The following is a 21,833-nucleotide window of genomic DNA, read 5'->3' on the forward strand; positions in this document are numbered from 1 at the left end:
ACCGGGGGCGTACCTGGCAGTATTGCGGATCGAACCCAGTACTTCCCGAGCATGAGGCGAATCCTCAAACCACTAGGCAAGCCGCGGCGGTCGTCGCTGCGTTGACTATATGTGTAGGTCGGCGAGAAGATAGGATCCATCATGCTCGGTATTCTGCTGTCTTTTGCTGTGCCTTGTACTGCTAGTGGGCTGCAGTGATGGTGAGTGTATCCTACAATATGGACGGAAGCTTAGATTCTGGAAGCGTGAGAAAGGTCAGGAAAAGGCCCCAGAACCCCATGTTTGGAGGCTGCCGATTTAGGCCAGTGTTCAGGGGAATCCCTCTAATGTGGAGAAAGTGGAAACGGTTTCTAATAACAGAGTCATGCTCATTAGAATCCACCTAGCGCAGCCATATGGCTGCGAGAAAAAGCTATGCAGCTTTCGCATAAACTTCTTATTTGAAGAAAAAATTGTCCTGACCCGGGGATCGAACCCGGCACCAACGTCTGTACGGGAGAGTCGCCCTACTAACTGAGCTAACCGGCTCGGCTAGAAGATGGTAGGGCGAGAACAAATTGATCAAGAACTCGAAATAGGAATTGTGTTAGTCCGAGGATATGCTAAATTCCGCCAGTTCGCTTTCTCACGTAGCGGTGCAGCTATAACAAAGATGGCGGAGTTCTTTATAAAAGTACTGCGATGCCTGGAGGACAGGCGTTAAGTATGTGGATGGAATGCATGAAGCATACTTCGGAAAAATCAAACAGGAAACTTGTCCCGCTTGCTTTGTTTCAGCTGGAAATGCATGGTCGGCCATCTTTTTTATGTCACCATTGTGATGTAGGAAAGCGCTCTTGCGTAATTTTTCTCCTTTGTAGCGGTATGGCTGAGCTTGGGTGGATGTTCGTGAGTAATTACTTGCCTTCTGATTTAGTAACGAAAAGTTCTGTAAGTGGAGTTTCTCTGCGTCACACTAGTGCACTGCATGAAGCACTGCTTTCAGTCGCGACAGTCGCAGGCGCGTAGCGCTTTTTATGCAGAGCCCAAAGATGTTGTTGTTTGCGAAAAGTTGCATGTTGTTTCATAAGCAGCCCGAGGGGCAAGATTAGCGAATATAAGTACAGAAAGGAGCCAATAAAATGGTGCGAGCATAAAGCAACTACAGGGATGACGATATGTGCAACGCCCGTATCCTTAATAAAACTTTTTAATGCCTGGCACATCACGTGCGATACATAATGTTGCACTGTTGGTACTTTTTACTTGGGCTCACATTTGTGTACCATTCCTCACAGCATACAAAGAAACTCATTTGTCTGCGTACTGTTGGAAAAAAAAAGTCAAAAGCGTTACCTGCCAGCGACGCGGAAAGCCTACTGTAAGATTACTTATTGCACGAGCTAACCCTGTCGGCAAAGCAACTTGAAATTTCTTCTGCCGCCAATCAACATCAGCAGGATATATAACGGTCCGTAATTCTTCTACTGATTTGTCTTGGTTACCTAAGAATATATGCGCATTTTTATTGCTTTTAGACATTCACAGATCAAACTTATTTCTAACATCCATTATTCAGCAACTAAGCTGTGATTAATAAATATACCCGTATTTTTTTTTCTGTACACTTCTGCAAAGTAGAGGCCAGTAACGACGAAATACCGGAAGCTCAGAGCTTTTATCTGGCACTTTTATTGCCTCTGCATTACAAGGTTAAGGCGCACGTAGTGAACATGCTGATCATTTATAAAAGGTGTCCTTCAAGCTGGCAACCGTACTTATACGCCTCCAATATGCTCACTAGCTGCCCGCATACCTGCCTAAAAACAAAAAAAAGGTAAGAACCTCGGATTTTCGCCTCTACGGCGGAACCACACCTTCTGACAACAATGACACGAATGCTTATTCGCAAAACGTGCTTTTAGCGCTAATTTCCAGCAGTACCCATGACAGGAAAGTGCTTTTAGAGCATACATTGAACCTCGTTCTCGTGGGGCTTAGTATCCTCACAGAATTACGCACAAACCTTTATGAAATGTCCACAGATTTCTTTTTATGATGTCTGTTGAGTGCGAACGGTGATCGGTTTGTACGGACACGTGGTTTAGTCCTTACTATTTTCTCCTTCCGCGTCATAAGGTTAATACGTTCACAGAGGGAAGACCAGAGAAAGCTTATGTGGCAGATGTAAGCCATTTGCAAGTATTTAATAAATTGTTATTTAGCAATGCTTATGTTAAAAAGTAGACGTACGGCATATGCAAACACACTTGCATAGCAACATAGCAATATAGTACATATTTAGCATTTTGCTGTATATATACCTCGTACAGTACAACACTAATATATGTCATTATATAAGAATACTGATATATATAGTATTTAGTGTATCATAATATACCAGAATGTCGATATATAGTATTTAGTTGTGTGAGAATACTTATGCCACTATAGTAAAAAGTACGCGAAACAGAGCCAAACCTCTATCCAGCTCGCGCAAACAAAGTACTGAAACGCACTGAGAATAGATATAGTGGAGAAAATTGCACTTGCGAGGGTAGTAGTGTGTAAACTGAGCGCGCCTAAGCACTGCACCATATATTACGCACTGGACGTTCATGCGGAATCCCAACGCACCGGCACGACTCCTCTTTTTTTTCGCCATCCGCTCCATCCTCAGCGTAGTTCTTTTCTTTTTTTTTTTGATCTCTTTCCGTCGTCCAAGCCATAGGCAGTGCACTGCAAAAAATTCTGGGAAGTTTCCCGGAGGCACATATTTTACTGTCAAGGCGGACGACTTCCTTCGTAGGATGGCGTGTTTTCTTTTTGTTGATTCTTTGTTGTTTCCCTCAAAAGCACTGTCAGTCGCGGCGATAAAATGACGGGGACACACTTCTGGTTGGAACGGAACGTCGGGGAAATTTCTGTCGAGTGTGAGCAAACTTTCATCGACTTCTAAACTGGCGGTCAGAACTACAAAAGTTGGAAAATCCGTCCTTATAATCCAGGAGGAAACCACAAGGATTAAGCGAAGAAAAGTAATGCTGAAGTGTTTAACTTCATCCAGTCAGCTGCTATTCCTATATAGGTACCCATTACGGAACGTAAAGATAATGAATTTCAATTCACTAACCAGGTAAGCCTCTTCTTGAACGCGTTCGCGAAATGTAGCGCTCGTATATCTGCGAGAGCTTTACCCCACAAGCACGGTGTTCGGTTCTTGCCCCATGGATGATAAATTGAAGGTTCCTACCATCGATTCGTTTAATTTGCGGAACGTTCCATCCCCCCCCCCCCCCTCCCTTTATTTATTGTTTTTTTCTCTTGACAGTTTTCCCGAACACTGCCGTTGTGCGCAGTTTGGTCATCGCGCTAAAAATGAACTTTGAGAGCTGCGTTAAACGTTCGCCGTGCGTTCTCGAACGTAGCAGCCCCTCCAGTCAAAAAGCAAAGAGGCGGAATGTAAAGGCCGGCAGTCTCAAGTATATTATCGATCGCGCGTACCGCAGACCGCTCTATACACGTACGCAAACGGCCGTCCCGATTAAATGCTGCTAGTTTTGCAGGAACCGTTTTGAGCTGCACGCGAAAGATGTTTAAATCGTTGTTTGCCCAGTAAACACCGAATCCACAAAATACAAAAGATGGCAGCGGGCCGCGCGCGGGGATCCCACGGGGAAAACTGTTTGCGACCACTCGAGCGATCGTACGAAAATTCTTTTAGCTGCGAAATTCTTTGGAAACGTGACAGCTAATTTCACAGATGCGCTGTCATTGTGTTGCTGAGGTTTTCATGAGTATGTAGAGGAAAATGGAACGAATTCTTTTGCTATCTTCTGCGTAAGTGGCTCCTGAAAAACAGTTTACATTGACGCCTCTTTCTTCTTTCACTGTTTCCTTCGTCCTTGCCTTACAACGTGGTTTAGGTGGCCGTGCATGATGTCACTGGGTTTCGCGCATGCGCAGAAGTGTCAAATCTGTAGTGTGGCTGAGACGGTTACTGCGCCTTTTCTTTCTTTATGAACAAGTTTTAATTTTCGTGCATACTGTTTGATTTCTGCGCGCTTTTTTTTTTCTTGAAGGACTTGCCTTGTGGCATAAGATGCGGCTCTCGAAAGAAGGCTGTTGAGGCTTTTCTCATACGAAAACATGAGCCGGCTCCAGCTCTTAGTATTTCCAAAGGTAAAAACTTGCGCAAACAGTAGAAGAAGAAGGAGACGGTACAACAGGACAGAGCGCAAACTTCCAACTGGTTTATTTAGGAAACTGTACCTACATATATAGACAGGTGAAATCATATCAGAGTAATCAAGCGTAAACACGTGTGCACACAACCAGCGAAGATCCACTACCAAGCAGGGCAAAGCTAATAAAATCTCTTCATGTTATCACTGAGGCCAAAAGATGCTATAAGAAGGCTGAATGAAGTATGCAGGGTAATACCAGCAACGCAGACAGATACACACACATACACATGCACGACTGCGCGCGCGCAAACACATGCACATACACACACACACACACAAATAGACAAGCACACGTAACCTTGTGACAACACATATCTTGGCAAAGCCAAGTCAGACCTAAACACAAAGTAAAACAGGCAGTCACAAACTAAAACCGATAAAACAGCCAAAAGGCTAAACCTGAATGAATAAAATCAATTTTCTAGGCAAAAGCCGCGTCACTCATAAAAAACCAACAACAAAAAAATCAACAACAAAAACAAGACGTATAGATTTCTAAGCAAAAGCCGCGTCAGTTAAAAATCAACAACAGACAAGAAGGTATGTAACCGCAAGAAGCCCAACAAATCACACATGTCCTAAAAAGGCTAGCTCCTTATCAAGGAGTGTTAAAGAGGTGGAACTAATACATTTTTCACCGTTTTTCGTTATTAAAAAGGCCTCAGTGATCTCTCTCTGCATTTTGGTTTTGCTACGTGCGAGAATTATAGTGCCCTCATACACAGGTTTGCATTTATGGCAGACAATATGGTCATACAGGTTGCCAGTTTTGTAACTTTCCACATTCCTCTTGTGTTCAATGATGCGGTCATTCACGCATCTACCCGTCTGTCCAATATAAATGCACCCACAAGTGAGAGGCAGGCTGTACACAACATTGGTGGAACATTCGACGAACCTAGTGCCATGCTTCTTTTCACATCGCTGAGGTTTTTTGGCCAGAACGGTACATACGCTTGACAGCTTAGTAGGCGCGGAAAAAAGTACAGTCACATCATTCCTGGTTCCAATCTTCTTCAGGTTATGGGAAATTTTGTGCAGATAAGGGATGACTTGAATCTGCTGTCTTGGCCGAGGCACTGTCGAGGCTTCCTTACTGTCATTCCTTCGTGCTTTATGTAGTATACCTGCTGTTACACTGTGGATTGCGTTGGCGGGATACCCTGCTTTTTCAAGACGATTGATCTGGATGGTGACGCTGCTTTTCAGGTTGTGTGAACAGCTCCTGGCAAGTGCTGCTTGAAGAAGACCAGCTATTATTCCACGTTTGACGAGCTTCGAGTGGGCGCTTTCATAGGGCAATAAGCTTTTCTTGCTGCGTGGATTGTATTTGTAACAAGGGCCGCATCCGGAATCGTTGAAGGTTATTAGCAAATCAAGGAACTGAATCTCCTGACGATGTGGTAATTCCCAGGTGAACTTGAGGCCTTTTGCTTCGGCGGTGAACAACCCTACAATTCTGGCGACAACGGCATCCATGTCGCAACCAGGAGTCGCTTGAAGTATGATAAGGTAGTCATCCACATACCTCAGGACTTTCAGTACACCCATGCCTGTCAGGAAGTCATACATTCGTCGGTCCACGGCAGACAAGTAGATGTCACAGAGCACCGGTGCCACAGATGAACCTATGCATATCCCTTCTTTTTGGACAAAGAATTTTTCGTTAAAGAATATTGCAGTGGAATTGAGATAAAACTCAAGCAGGGTGATGAAGTTGTCAGTGCTTAGCCCTGATGAGCTCTGTTGTACCGTCTCCTTCTTCTTCTACTGTTTGCGCAGGTTTTTACCTTTGGAAATTATGAACCAACTCGCCCAGAAGAAAGTACTTATTGAACTCTTAGTATTGTTCGTCAGTCAGAGGGAAGAGGTCTTCCTCCCTTGTAGCCCTATACGTCCAACGTTTTGTGGTCGTCACGTTTTTGAGGCCTTCGTTTTTGGGCAAGTCCATAGCAGGTGGCGAACATCCACCTCAGTGGCCGGCTTAGAACATTTCGGGTATATGCTGGGTACTGCATCTTCTTGAGAACCACAGCGGCGTATCACATACTGGGTAAGGCCGCCCCAGCCGTAATCCTTGTAAAAGGCGCCTCCTTCAGGTTATTAGGCAGGGGAAAATTGCATGGAGGAATCAGACGTATGTCATCACCACCACCACCACCATCATCATCATTAGCCCGACTACGTCCACTGCAGGTCAAAGGCCTCTCCCGTGTCTCTCCATTTAACCCGGTCCTTTGCCAGTTGCGGCCACCGTATCCGAGCAAATTTCTTAATCTCATCCGCCATCACACACTTTGCCACCCTACCCACCGCCCCCCCAATGCGTTGTCTATACAGACTCGCAGGCAGCTCTGCGTGCCTTCTACGAAAGAGCCGTCCCCTTCCCTACCCAAACAGCCTTAGATGCCGCCCTCTTAGCATTAAGCCCATGACCGGTGACCCTTCGGTGGATCCCTGGTCACATGAGCATTCCTGGCAATGAGCTGGCTCACCAGCTTGCCTGCGAAACTATACATCGGGTGCCGGTTATTCCATGGACGAGCCCACCGACGGAGCAGGCGGTCAGGGCTTACAGACACACTGTCGACGAATACTACACGCAGAAAAAATGGGACTTAGCTGATTTACCACCGCCACACCCATCCTTATCGATCCGTGTAGCTCGCATTTTTCGCCGAATACAGTTTAATCTCCTACATACACCAGCCAAACTTTGCCTATACCGGTACACTTCCACACCTCAGTGCCCAAACTGCCCACACACATATGCAGACATAGAACACTGCCTTACACAGTCCCATGCAGCCTTCCAGTCCCCCGCCTATCCTTTCCCCCCACCCCCACCGTGGCCCATCTGGCTCGCCTCCCTGGATCTGAGCCTGCAACGTGCCCTCGTCGCCTTGGCCCAGGACCTATTGAACGCCTAATAGAAATGATGTTCTAATAAAAGTGTCACACCACCACCACCATCCGCCCACTTAACTTTCTGCTGCCCCCTGCCACGCTTGCCTTCTCTTGAAATCCACTCCATTACCCTTAAGGACCAGCGGTTATCTTGCCTTCGCATTACACCCAAACCCATTTCTTCCTCTAGATTTTGACTAGGATGTCATTAACCCGCGTTTATTCCTTCGCCAACTCCGTCCGCTTCCGATCTCTAAACGTTACACCTATCGTTTTTCTTTCCATAGCTCGCTGCGTTGTCCTTTACTTAAGCTGACTTATGTACTTCTCCTTAAAGACGAGGACAGGATGGGAAGAGCAGAGCGGAGATCAAAAGGAATGCTGGTGGGGGAGGTATTCGTGTTTTGGGCTTGGTGGTTAAGGGCGTCTGATCTCTTCCGGCCAACGTTCTGAACATCATCTTGTGGCTCCTATATCTGGATGCGTTTCGTTGTTCAGCATGTCATTCCAACTTAAAGGTCCCCAGGTGGCCGAAATTAATCCGTGGCCCTTCACTTCAGCTCCTCTTTCTCTCTCCCTTCGTTCACTACCTCTGTCACCCCTTCCCTCACGGTGCTGCCTGGATGCCAATCGCGGGGCTGAGGCAGTTCCTGCGTCTTTCCTTTCATCAAGTCCAACTTTCAGTCTTTCAAGGTTTTGACGTTCACAGGCGCTCTTCATCATACACCCAAACTATACAAAGTGAAGCGGTCCGGTCGCCCTTCTCTTCCTTTCTTTTTCAATCGGCGCGCCCTCACTGGATTTCGGCGTCCATTCCTCCAGTGAGTGCATTTTCGCGTCTCCCGTGCGTAACAGGTAGTAGCTTCAGCACCTCATAAAAAAAAAGCAAAGCTCTGTATCCGCGCAATATCCGAGCTTTCACCTCTTTGATGTGGCGCGAAGCCATTCTCGTAGCCATTTCCTGCCTCACAACGCGATTCTTTGTTTTCACCGCAATTTTTGAACCGCCCCCTGTTCGCGCGAGATGGAGAACGTGCCTCCGGGACTCCGAAAGAATGGTCTTCCTCGGCGAAACGTGGCGTCCAGTTTCTTCTTTCGCGTCGTAAAGTTTCTGCGCCATCGCGGAAATGGCGCCGAGCGCCGGAGAGCCTCCCCCTCTCCCCCCACTGCTGGCCGCTCTTATAAATACGCAGCGGTAGAACGCGCCCGATTGCGCCTTCGCCTCGTTCAGCGAGGGAGAGGGAGCAGGGGAGAGGGAGACGCCAACAGCAGCGCTTTACGGGACCGTTTTTCAGCGGCCACGCTCGCAAGTGGAGCGGATGGCCCATGTGGTCAGCAGGGAAAGAGAGAAAAGCCTTGTCTATTATTCATTTAACGTGCGGCTGTCGGGTGCGTTTCACTCCCTTTCCCTTTTTCCCCTTTCTCTTTGAGTGCGGTGAGGTTTAAACCGTCGAGAAGCAGGACGGCGCCTGAGCACCACCGCCAGCGGCCCCTTTTTCTGAGAGCCCTCCCCTTTTTTTTTTTCTTGCACCCGCTGTAAATAGGCGCCTGGCCTGTCGGCCACGGGTCATCCATTCGTAATGACGCGACCACGTCCGTTGGGATAGGCGCGTGATCAAGTCTGTTGTTGTTGTTGTGGTTGTTGCTGCTGATGTTGCTGTTGCCGTGTTTGTGTGGCAGGTTTTATTTGCGGGTGGGGAAAAGTAATAGATGTTCGGCGCACCACGTAGTATGGGATGTTGCTCACGTTCCTCACTCTTGTTGACGTCAACGGACTGAGGCCACTGGGGTTTGGCGGAAACAAACGAAGGGAAAGGGAGGGGGGGGGGGGGGGCGGGTTTGTTAAAGGATGTTTGGTTAACATTAAGAAGCGGTAAAATTGTCATGCATTTTAGAGGTGGACTATTTAAGCTGGTGTTCTATTTAGGGAGTTCGAGAATCTGCGCTGCCTGGTTGGGAGCTGCCGAAGGATGAGATGGTCTTGCCAGTGTGCATTTATAGGGGGTTATGTTCGCGATGAAGAGAGGTTTAGTTTAAAACTCGGTCTGCGTGAGAGAGGTCGTTCTACTCCCATATTTTCATCGTTATTGCTTCACGGTAGTGAGACGATATTAAGAAATCCAAACAGTGTAGTCTGTTACAACCTCCTTTGATAGCCGTCGTTCATTGATGCTCTTGTGTGGCGCGTTGTGAATGCCGATACGCAGCTCCGGTAAAAAGGTCAACGCCCTATAGCGCCGCCTGCAAGAATGAGCAAGCCGTCAAGTATTAGCTTACTACGTATGCATGCGGTGTACCTTGTGCGCTTCTATCTAATGGTTTTCTGCGCTTTCTAATTAGTTCGGGGCTTTGTTATGCTTTGTCATCGGCTACTTCCCAAAGAGGGTTACCAAGGAGACCTGAGGGACAAGCAATTTCAGGGCAAGTGTGGGACACTTGGGATCATGTGACGGATGCGAGCCTGTGAGTGGCCGCACTTATTTGGAAATGGGGTGGTTGCGGCTAAACTATAATTATCACTTGTTTGCCTCGAGAGGGAGAGAGAGATGTCTTGGAGGCTTTTACTGTTAACATATTTGTTTTACAGCTGCAGTTGTTAAGAGATGCCTCCCGCTTCTGAGGCGTTGGCGTAACACTGCGTCATGGTGACTGGTCCGAAAGAAGTGACGTCATGAGTGACGTAACAGTGATGTCGCACGCACTCTACCAGAGGGGAAGGCGGATATAATGAATAAACGATACTGTATTAACCGGCGCAAGCAGCTGCCGCTGAATCTCGAGTTACACAGTAGCAACTGTCCTGTGAGTTTCTTTTTTTTTTCATGAGTCTCGTAACAAATGAGGTTGATTAAGGGCGAACGAACTTAAAAATAAAGTTTGAAATGTATTAAGGTGTACGATAAGTCCTGAGACACGATGAAAGCGAATGTATGGAATGTTAGCAAAGCCGACTAGGAATGAACCAAAAAGAAGGAAGTCCGAAGTGCACACTTAGAACGCACGCATTACTTCACGGACGTTACTCGTGGCTGCCTCGAGAATGATGGGGTTCATGGTTCTAGGGACACGCTACGTTCCATTAGTCATGGCCCCTGGGGCCCTCTATAACCGACTGCGCTGCCGAGCTCCTTTGGAAACCCTTTTCAGATGTGGGATTGTGTATTTTGCGTACTTTTACTTTTTAGTCGCGTAAGACACCATGACTTTCTAACGAGTTTTTCCCTGCACAGACTGTATCCGTTACCCTCCTCGGAGGGTACGATTAATCCCGCGGGAGCGCCTTTAATCTGCGAGCTCGGCGACGAGTTTGTTTGACTGGGAAGCGGACGGGAAAGTAGCAGGAAATTCTGGGCAGAGGCAGATGTGGGAAGAGGGAACAAATGCGCGTGTTTCTGGGAGTGCTTGTAAAATGCACTTGATTACTTTTCAAGAGCGGCTCTTTCAAGAGTAGCGGTAGTTTTTAGAGTTGATTTTTTTTTGTTACTCGTCGCGGCAGTGTTTCAGGTCTTAGCGGGAGTGGAATGAGAGCAAGAGTGGGTCTTATAAGACGCTAGACGTCCGCCTTTGTTTGAAGTCAGTGCCTTGCTTGTAATCTCATCTGGGGTTGTTAACTACCGAGAGTGGTTAATGTGTAAATGAATGCGTCGTTGTTTTACTTGTTTTACGACGCTAAGTTTCGAACCAATGACGTATTAAGTATGTAGAAAGAATATTGTGTCTTTTACTAGACTCACACATTAATGTAGTTTGCTCTTCTAGCCACTGCTGTTCACCAGCTTTCTTTAGGCATCCAAGAGCCTAAAACCTTTCGGAAATAGTTTATTTGTCACACTTGTACAGAGTGAATGAAAAAAAAAAGGTGACCGGGGAAAAATTATTTTTGTTTGTAGAGTAAGTGGAGTCCTGGAAAGTAATGAAATGAACTGCAGTAATTTCTGAAAATGACCTTTCATTATTGCCTGACCGGAGCTTTCCACATTTTTGGCTACAGAAGAGTGAAAAGCGGATGCGTGTATCTGTGCAATGCCTCCTCGAAAAACACGTGGTTCTGACAGTAAGGCATGTTATAGAACAAAATCAACCCGAAAAACAATTTCGCCTCGGGGAAACCGATTAATACCCTCTAGACAGATTTCGTGGCTGCATGTCACTTTTTTTTCTTTGCGGCCATGCGTTTTGTGTTAGGGCGTCAAATTATACAGCATGTCAAAACGCGGCCTAATGTCAGACGTGTTCGTTGTACAAAAAATCGTGTTAGCACTGTCTGGTTTTCAGGTGTTGGTTGCATAGAGGGTTTTGTTTTTTGTGCCACTCAGCCTGAAATGGTGTACCTTCACAATCCGAAATCAGAACGGGACTACAACCTCACTCCTGTTCTTTTTTTTTAATTTAGTGTTCTTGCGTTCCTTTCTGTTATCGGGAAATCATCGTTTCGGATGGACTGTGTAAATACAGACGTCGAGCAATCTGGCCGGTCATGTGTATTGACGCGTGTGTCTGTAACAAAAAGGAAAACTCTCTAGTCGCTTCATAACTGCCGCCGAGCAATGCGGCCGACGCCTGAACTCTTCTGTCGAGCATTTGGAGTAAAAAATAAGAGAGAAGAGGGGGAAAAGTGGATACGAAAAGGAAGATAATTCATAGAACCGATTTCTCTAAGGGTGGACCAGCCGGAGAACTAAGTTCACGAAGTGGGAACAAATTGCATGAAATGAAGGCCTAGGTGGGCGCACGCACATACGTGCGGGTGGCGTCACGGAATATGCAACAGCTGGAGACTAAAGACGCCCCTTGCCATGCGCCAATGAAACTGAATTCAATGGAAAGATCGGGGAAATAAATAATAAAGAGAAGAAACCCGGAGGTGAATTGCGAATTCATATTACCTACTGACGCGTTGGCGCTGCATATATGCTATATAGGCACATCGACTTCGGTCTCAGAGAGATGATCACTTTCTTTGCGGTCTTTAGTGCCGCTATTTCACGGGATCAAACCCAACCTAGAATCTTGTGGCGTCCCTGACTTTGAGGGTGCAGAAAAAAAAATATTGTTGCTACTGGGGTTCGAACCCGCGGCGGCGAGAACAGATCAGCTGCGCAGGTCACTGAGCGAGAGCAATCTGGCTTTTTTTTTAAACACGGTATTTATCAGAGCGTAGTTTAACACGAGGCGTAATCGGCTGCGGCGATAGCATAGTCAGCCGCAGCCGAGCATGCCTCGTGTTAAACCCTTAACACTCTCTCTTGCTGCGCATTGCGCATCGTCGTCTTCATCAACTTCCACCTGTGGCGCGAACAGACCAGATCAGCTTAACCTCGATCAGAGCTTAACCTGAGTCTAATATCGTCGCCAGATGTGCCGACGACCCAGCAAAGCAAAGCCATGAGCCAACCAGGCTAAACACGTGCTTTCGCACATCTACTCGGTTTAACTACCTTAGAACCCTACTACTTTCAAGGCGAAAGCCTTTAATGGCTCATACTTTCATCCGTTAACAAAGCGTGTCACAGGTGTTTAGTTCGGGAACTAAAAAAGATAGAAGAAAACCAATGGTTGCTCCAGATAAAAACATGAACCTAGACGCCAAGGTCGATGAATGTAGATTAAGTAGTTAATTAATTATAGGCAAAATTGTCGAAATTGCGCTGAAATAGCGCGGACGTCGATATAGCCACGGTAACGGTGTGACGTCAGATCCACCGGAAGTCGTCACCGCGTAATGAAAATTGTCACACAATAGTTGAAAAAACGTTGGATTTGTGTCAAATTAGATGGAAAAATGTGTAATTAAGCGTAATTAACACTTAAGATGCCCGAAAGATGTATAATTTGGGTATAGATATAGCCACGGGAACGGTGTGACGTCACATCCACCGGAAGTCGTCACGGCATAGTGTCCTCGGCTTTCGCCTCTCAACACTTTAGTTGCCAAAGTCTCCTCGCAATTTCTTTTTTCACTTGGGCAGAGTTCTGACCGCGCGTGTGTTCTCGTTCCCCCTGGGCGCAGGCTCCGGCGACGAGGATGGCGGCGTCGGCGGCGAGCCCATGTCGCCCGTCCGCGCCTCGTCGTCGGAGGGACAGCGGCCGGCCTCGTCGCCGCCGGACATCGCGCAGCAGCAGCGCCAGCAGCAGCCGCACACGACCACGTCCCCGCGGCGGCGCGCGGGCGCGGCCACCAAGCGCATCGCGTGCGCCGTGTCCACCACCTTCCGCAAGTTGGGCCACCGGCTGCACCGACACGGCAGGGGGACCTCCTCGCCGGCAGGGGGGGCCTCCTCGTCCGTCTCGTCGGACGGCCGCCGCCACCACCACCACCACGCCGCCGGCACGGCCAACAGTCTGCAGTACTCGGGTGCGTACGATCCCTTCCTGGCTGTCCCGGACCTCCGTAAGAGCCGCTGAATTCATTGCCCCGCAGCGCGTACGAAGTAGACAACTGAGTAGTATTTGTTGCTTAGTGTGTTAGTTCACTTTTCGGGCACGATTACACCAGCCTTAGCCAAAGGTCAGGGACACAGAGAGAAGATAGGAGCGGCAGTATCGCTCTCTTGTCTTGACAGGCACTGTTCCGAGTCAGCTTGAAGTTACGACAGGCAATGTCCCCTCACTGCCCCCTGTCTCGTTATGGGTCGTGATAGGTGCACCATCCCTGTCAGTTAGATGGTAAGGCAGTCACTATCCTTTGTACTGACTTTTCTGCGTCCCTTTCTTCTGGTTGACGCGGATGAAACAGTGAACGAAGCGAAGGCGGGGGTGGGGGGGGGGCATGATTCGTTCGATCCACGCTTCACTTTGTCCCCGTCGCGTGTGCGGTGCCACGCCATGCTTCATACAGAGCAAATAGCTGAACGCTACCAGACCACCAGGAAAAGCCGCGTAATTTTACCCCATCCTCACCCGTCACTCAATGCGGAACAAGCACACATCCTCCGCAAAGTTCTCTCTCCTCACTCCATTGGTGCTCTTCAAATTCGGATGGCATGACACAGCTCACTGCCCGAACTGCAGGAGACGAGGGTAGACACAGAGCACATTCTGTGCTCATGTAACACTGCCATTACCTCTCCTTATTTCTCTTACCCTCCCCCTCCTTCATGGAGTGCCTGGCTTCACTCGGGCTCGGCAGATCATCAGCGAGCCTTGGCGGCGGAAGCGTTCTTCACTGGGCCTTAGTGCTGGCCCATATAAAGTTTTTGCCCTCCTCTTCACCAGACCTTGGTTCCAAGAGGCAGAGTGGTCGTGACGATGTCGTGGCCTAATGGTCTGGGCGCCCGCTTCGGCTGCGGGAGGTGGTTGGTTCGAAACCCACCGCCGCACACCCTCCGGTAAAAATGGGTACAAGCCACCCCCGACCCGGCTTCCTCAGGGGTGTGCGCTTGGAGGAGGCTCCGCAAACCCAGCTGCGCCCTTTCGGTGGCAAATCCAGTTTCGAACACAGCCTGCAAATGTGGTTCATGTTTCACTGCAAAGTGAAGAGTTCAACTCAAAGCTCGTACGCTCTAGCCAGCGTGTCTCAAGAGACGTACAGGTTCAAGACTACTGTAAGCTATCCTTCGCTCTTAAGAGTATCAGACTTCAGAGTATCATAGCGGTCTTCCGCAAGTACAGCTTTTCCGGCTGTCTCACTTTGCGAGAAAAAAAAAAGGGCCACAAGTGGGCTTCTACCCCACGAGACGGATTTAGTGTTGCTTGACGGCGAATCGAATCACTGGCCCCTCAACGCAACGTGGCGGTCGAAAGCCTCTCACCCCCAAAAAGAGGAGCACCAGGCCGGGGGAAGTCTAGCACCCTTTAGAATACCGCTGTGACCCTGTGGCACTGGGGATCGAACCCAGCACCTCCCGAATGCGAGGCGGATGCCCTACCACAAGGCCACCACTTCTTTTTTTTTTTCTTCAACGCGGTATTTATTACAGTGATGTAATGTTCTATGTACATGAAGTATATACAAGCCATTATGAAAACAGTGGTAAACAATACATATTGAAAAGACCATGCACTAGAAAAGGGGCAATGCAGAGCACATCACTAATAGTGAGTGCCACTCCGGTTCGTACTCAGTCTGGGCATACACGTCTCTTAGATGAACAACCATTCGACTGAAGTGATCCTTTGTAGACACAACAGGTTCACAGTGTCTGTCCATCATGCGGGTTTTCCAGAGGCTGTGCAGTCCAATCAGAAAGAACATGTCCAGGGGTTCATCAACAAATGGCAGCGCAGTGAGATAGCGAACAGAATGCGGAGTCAGATGAATTCTTTTTTTAAATGTGCGTTGCAGGATATCCCAGAAGAGTACTGCATCTTTGCAACTGATGAAACAATGCTCAATTGTTTCTGGTTCATCACAAAGGCGGCAATTAACGGTAGACACAAAAATGCCCTTTTTCTCTAACCATGTTCTAACGGGCAACGTACCGGTGTGTAACTTAAAGAAAAAGGTATTTGTACACGGCGAGACTGGCATCTTACGTACTCTTTTGAGTACGTCATGCCCCGGTAAACCAAAATACAGAGAGCGGTACATGGGCGGAGGGAAGAGCATACTAATCAAATCCTTATACAACTTTTTCCTCGACACTAAAAAAAGGAACTCTGGAGAAAAACGAACAAGTGGGAAACGGACAGCCAAATACACCTCTTGCATTATGCCCCACAAACACGGACGGTCACAAACATTGGAAGACACAGTGAGGCTGGGTAAAACATGAACTAAATTTGTTTGCAGGAATGAACGTACTATTGGGTGTGTAGTGTCACGGAAAAACATGAAACGTGACACTATCTGTCGGACATACAGGTGAACTAGACCAAGGCCGCCAGCGCTTACAGGCCGAAAAAGGTTATCACGCCTCATGGATTCAAAAGACGAATCCCACACAAAAGTAGCGAAAACCCTGTGAAAACGCTGGATAGGAAGTCTTGCGCAATGAATAATTTGCAGTACATAATATATTTTAGTGGCGAGAAACAGAATACAGGCGGTCGCCCTGCCAAAAATTGAGAGGCCATGGGGGACAAACGTTTGAGCATAGCGCTGAAGAGTTGACACGCGGTCTTTCCAATAATGTGCGCTATGCTTATAGGCACTCAAAGGGACGCCAAGGTACTTTGGTGGCCTGCATGTCCATGTTATATCAGCATATTCAGCAGGTGTCGAACCCCAGCTACCAAACCAAAGACCGTGACACAGGTACGCACGCCCCCTTGCGCCAGCGACCGTACCGCGTCTCGCCCACAGAGCGCCGCGTCATCCGTGACAATGTCGACGATATGCTACAGCGCGGCATCATACAGCCTTCTCACAGCCCTTGGGCCTCTCCTGTTGTCTTGGTGACGAAAAAAGATGGCTCCATCCGGTTCTGCGTGGACTACCGTCGTCTCAACCAGATTACTCGCAAGGACGTTTACCCTCTACCCCGAATCGATGACGCATTGTACTGCTTGCAGGGAGCGGAGTATTTTTCGTCCTTAGACTTACGCTCTGGATACTGGCAAGTCCCGATGGCTGCTGCTGACCGGCCGAAAACCGCCTTCGTCACACCAGACGGCCTGTATGAATTCAATGTCATGCCATTCGGCCTATGCAATGCCCCAGCCACATTCGAGAGAATGATGGATAATATTCTCAGCGGGCTCAAATGGGAAACGTGTCTGTGCTATCTGGATGACATTGTCTTTTTTTCCAAAGATTTTTCTTCCCATTTACTTCGCCTCCAGCGTGTTCTCACGTGCCTTACTGCAGCCGGGCTACAACTAAACCTCAAGAAATGTCACTTCGGTGCCACGAAGCTGACGATATTAGGTCATGTCATCTCCAAAGATGGTGTTCTTCCTGACCCTGCCAAACTTCGCGCCGTCGCTGACTTTCCCAAACCGACCACCTTAAAAGAACTTCGCAGTTTTGTAGGCTTGTGTTCATACTTCCGCCGCTTCATCCGGAATTTCGCCTGTATCATCGCCCCTTTAACGCAGCTTTTTGCCGGCAGCCCGAACCTCTCGTCTTGGTTACCCGCCTGCGATGCCGCATTCGACACTTTACGTCGCCTTCTGGTCTCCCCGCCAATACTGCGCCATTTTGATCCTGACTGTCCGACCGAAATTCACACTGACGCGAGCGGTGTGGGGTTGGGCGCAGTTCTTGCCCAACGGAAGACTGGGTATCCAGAATATGTTGTCGCTTACGCCAGCCGCACTCTCACCAAGGCGGAATCTAGCTATTCAGTGAGAGAAAAAGAGTGTCTGGCCATCATTTGGGCGATTGCCAAGTTCCGCCCTTACGTCTACGGCCGGCCGTTCTATGTCGTCACCGACCATCATGCTCTTTGCTGGCTGTCCTCCCTCAAAGATCCCTCTGGCCGACTTGCCCGCTGTGCTTTACGTCTGCAGGAATTTGATATTCACGTCATTTATCGCTCTGGACGCAAGCACTCCGACGCCGACGCACTTTCCCGTTCACCACTTCCTTGCGATTCCGCCTCTGCCCTCGTCTGTGCCTATGATTTCTCGTCGTTCGGTGTCCCTGATATGCTCTCCGAACAGCAGCAGGATCCTTGGATCAACTCACTCCTCACCTTCCTCTCTAATCCCTCGCCACCTTCTTCATCCCGTACTCTTCGTCGCCAAGCCCACCATTTTGCCGTTCGTGATGGCCTCTTATACCGGCGTAACTACCTGTCCGAAGGGCGGAAGTGGCTGTTGGTGATTCCTCGCCACCTCCGTGCTGCGATCTGCGCCTCCTTCCACGCAGACCCACAATAAGGCCATGCTGGTGTATTGAAGACGTATGCTCACCTGCGTCTGCGATATTATTGGCGCGGTATGTACCGCTTCGTACGACAGTACATTCGGTCGTGTACAGCCTGCCAACGTCGCAAGAACCCTCCCCGCCACCACACCGCCCCATTGCAGCCCACCCAGCACCTCCCAGCACCTCCACCAAGTGTACAGGTGCGTCTTTGAAGCACAGGTCGGAGGCCGTTGATCAAAGACGCGTCACGGCAGGCACACACCCAGGAGTCACACCGAAACCAGCACAGCACTTCGTTCTCCTCTTCGTCCCACCGCGTGAACGGCTGCCGGTCGTTCCCATTACAACCGCAACTGTTAGAGCGATTAATCCGACTTCCTGACACCGAACCAAAGTCCTCCGTTAAACGAATAACCTCATCGATGCTTGGCTTATCAGTACAAAAAAACGCAAGGTCATCTGCATAAGCCAATACCTTCAGTTCGTGGCCCATTATTCGGAAACCATTGACAGCTCTACTGTTTATAACACTTATACAAAGTGGCTCCAAGTATAATGCGAACAGGAGCGGAGACAGTGGGCACCCTTGTTTCACCGAAGACTGAATTGGGACTGGTTGCGAGAGACAGCCATTAACAATCAAGCGCGTGGTACAAGATTTGTAACAAAGGCGTATGCCAGTAGAAAGTATTGAACCGAGATTGACGTGATTTAAAAGTGCAAAAAGAATTGAATGGCACACTCGATCAAATGCCTTTGCGAGGTCAATTTGCAGCATTGCTAATTGTTCTTGAGCGTCACTGCAATACTGCAACACCGTACGCGCTACATGTAGGTTAGATTGTGTTGATAGTCCCCGCAAGCCACATGTTTGATGAGGCCCAATCAAAGTAGACATTGCAAGCTGCAGCCGATTTGACAGTACTTTAGCAAAAATCTTATAATCTACATTAGAAAGCGTGATTGGTCTGTAGCCATCTACAAATCGAAGTTTTTCCTTATCCTCGGTTTTTGGTATGAAGACAATATGACTTTTCGTAAATGACTGAGGCAGAAATTCAACATCAATACTTGTCTCAAAAATTTGGAGCAGGACAGGGGCTAGAACGGATTTAAATGCCTTGTAAAATTCTCCTGAGAGGCCGTCAGGCCCCAGAGTTTTCGAAAGCGGCAATTGATCAATTGCATCTTGTAATTCGCCCAAGCTTAAAGAGCCACTTATTGCCTTGCACTGATCCTCATTGAGTGGGTTAATCATGGACACCAATCGCTCTGTATGATCATCATCAGCAGTGCTAGACGTGACAGCAAACAGAGAGCTATAGTGGTTTCCAAACTCGGTAACTATGACATCTGTACTTGTGACCAGGGCGCCACTACAGTAGAGCTCAGAAATTCGCTTGGCAGCCATGTGACGACGCTCATCTAGCAAGGCCTGTCTAGTAGGCTCCTCAGAGTGCAGAGCACGGTTGCTGCGGGATCGTACACGGGCCGCACGATAGCGGTCTGCATCAAACTTCTGAAGGTTGCACTTAATAGCACCAATTTCCTCTGTGTACAAGCTAGGAGCCTCACATTCAAGCGCATGCAGATTATAAAGACTCTGAAGTAACCGTTTCTCCTCACCATGCTTAAGATAAGACTTCACGGAGCCGATCTCAATAGCTATGCTACGAACTTCTAGCTTAAACATCTCCCAAGCTGCAAATAATGGGACATCCATGACCAAGCAAGATTCCAAAACTGTCATCACTCGCTGCTGAAAATGCTCATCATTTAGAAGCTCGGAATTAAGCTTCCACAGTTCCCACTGCGGCTGAAATTTGGGACGGGCGCATTCTCCAATCCGCGCAATGACCACAGCATGATCTGAGAAAGAAACAGGCTTGACATCACATGAAATGTGCCGTTTAAGGAGATCTACGGAAACGTAAATGCGATCAAGGCGTGAATGTGAGGCTCCTCTGATGTATGTGAAGGCGGATGGCAATCCGGCATCAATTAAACCTGCGTTTTGGGTAATAGACAATAATATACCAGAGCTCTTATCGGCGTTTTGGTTAGGACCTGTGCGATTGCGTGGGTCACACACACAATTGAAGTCACCCATGAAAACAACATAACGATCACATCCTAGGAGAGTTGCAATGGCATGAAAAAAAACTGCTCGTTGCACCGGATTATTTGAAGCATACACATTGATAACCCTCCATGATTCGCCATGCAGTCGAAAGTCACAACATATCAGCCGCCATTCTATGTCAACCTGGTACTTTTTTTTTTTCTCCATTGCAACAAGGCCACCACTTCGGTACCGCTGATGGAAAGAAACGCGAAAAAACGCGGTGCCTGCGCGCTCCGCTGTACGAATTTCTTTTCATCGCGCTTTTCCCTGGATGGTCAAAAAAAAAAAGACGTCAGAGTCGTCCTAGAATGCATCACGGACTACTCTAGCGTCTTTTTGCTCCCACCGAAGCAAAAGCGCGATGAAAATAAAAGCGCATAGCGGACCCCATAGGCGCCGCATTGTTCGCGCTTCTTTCCATCGCCCCAGTACGTGTGTGCAGTCCTACTTGCCAGTCACGCCCAAAACAAAGATTTTTTTTTGCGTAGAAAGAACTTTGTGCGCCAGCTCTTGAATTTGCGACGCCTGCAGTGTTGACAGAGCTCCGCTGAAAGACAGGAGCAAGTCCTCGAGTCGCGTGGTTGGCGAACTTTGTTGAGACGCTTCTCTGTCTTTGATCTCAGAATCGATTAGCATGCATTGCCACGAGACTTGTTACCTCGTGTGGGCTGGGTACACTTCTGAAAAGCTTATAGTGCTGTCGGGCGGCAAGACAGAGTCGCGGAGGACACAAAACAAGCTCGGAAACTGGCACCTGTTGGTTCGCTTTGAAAGGGGAGAAGAAAGTGACAGTGCAACAGATGGGGGGGATAAAGGAGAGGCCTTTCCTTTGAGGCTGTCACCTAACTTGCTCAGTCTCTTGTCTTTTTCTCTATTCAATTTTGAGACGAGCTTCTGGAAGAGGTTTCAGTGGAGCAAGACGTAGCGAAGAATAGCACAAGCGAGAACTCGAGGCAAGGGAGCGAGTTCAGAATAAATCTAGAGACAAACAAAAATAAAAATCTGCTTCTGTCTATTTCCCGACGGACGCGTTTGCGGGGAGCACCTCACAAGAGCGGCAAGAGCACTAGCGTGTGGAGCATTGCGCAGTTCTTACCTCACCGTCTTTTGAACTTTATCAGAAATTACACGTAGTGAGGGATGTTAAACGCAGCATCCAGCTACTTCACAACTCGTTTCTGCGCTAACCGTGTTAAAGGCTTCAGTGGTTGCTCGTTATTTCTCCTCTAACCTTCCCTAACTCGACTTGTACTGATTAGTTTACTTGTTTTTGCGTCCATTATTTATGAACCGATAATGGCTGCCGTTTAAGTACTAGTTTTTCGAAAGCTGCTAAACTATAGTAGCGTTGAATGAGGCTGGCATGATTCAGGTTCACACCCAACAATTCTGGACAAAAGCATTTTTCAACGGCAAAGAGTTTATGAACTCAATTTTTCATACATTGTAAGATTTCACTATAATGATCAATATAAACGCAATCTCCCGTCGGAAGGCTTGCATTTTTTTGCTATTAACGTTTTTGCTATCGTCAGAATCGTTCCCCATCGGTTTTCTATGGCAGTCTTAACTGCTCGATGCGCGCGATGGGAAAACATTAAAAGAATTATTTTGCTACACGGCGGAAGAATGGATATACATAATATACATAATAGTACTTAACAATACTCCAACATTCAAAGTTTTTCTCCAAGAATTGTGGACATGATAGTCACAGGAACTCCGTTCCGCAGGAATTAAGTCCGGAAAATAAATGTTATGAGCTTCCAAAGATCTCCAGAGAGGCACATCTTTGTCCAACAAAGTCAGCAGAATTCTGCAA

General features: G+C 48.0%; 1 protein-coding gene across 3 annotated transcripts in view; it reads left to right on the top strand.

The window, feature by feature from the left end:
* Positions 1-21,833, top strand: part of LOC149342685 (multiple C2 and transmembrane domain-containing protein-like) — a 214,882-nt gene that overhangs the window by 119,846 nt on the left and 73,203 nt on the right. For all 3 annotated transcript variants that reach the window (XM_089545157.1, XM_089545158.1, XM_089545159.1), the window contains exon 2: positions 13,144-13,488. In XM_089545157.1, the coding sequence (XP_089401283.1) occupies positions 13,144-13,488 (345 nt within the window). The remainder of the gene's footprint in view (positions 1-13,143; positions 13,489-21,833) is intronic.

This window comes from Amblyomma mixtum, chromosome 5, assembly GCF_055824585.1.
Source record: "Amblyomma mixtum isolate Tamu chromosome 5, ASM5582458v1, whole genome shotgun sequence".
In the NCBI taxonomy this organism is placed as follows: Eukaryota; Metazoa; Arthropoda; class Arachnida; order Ixodida; family Ixodidae; genus Amblyomma; species Amblyomma mixtum.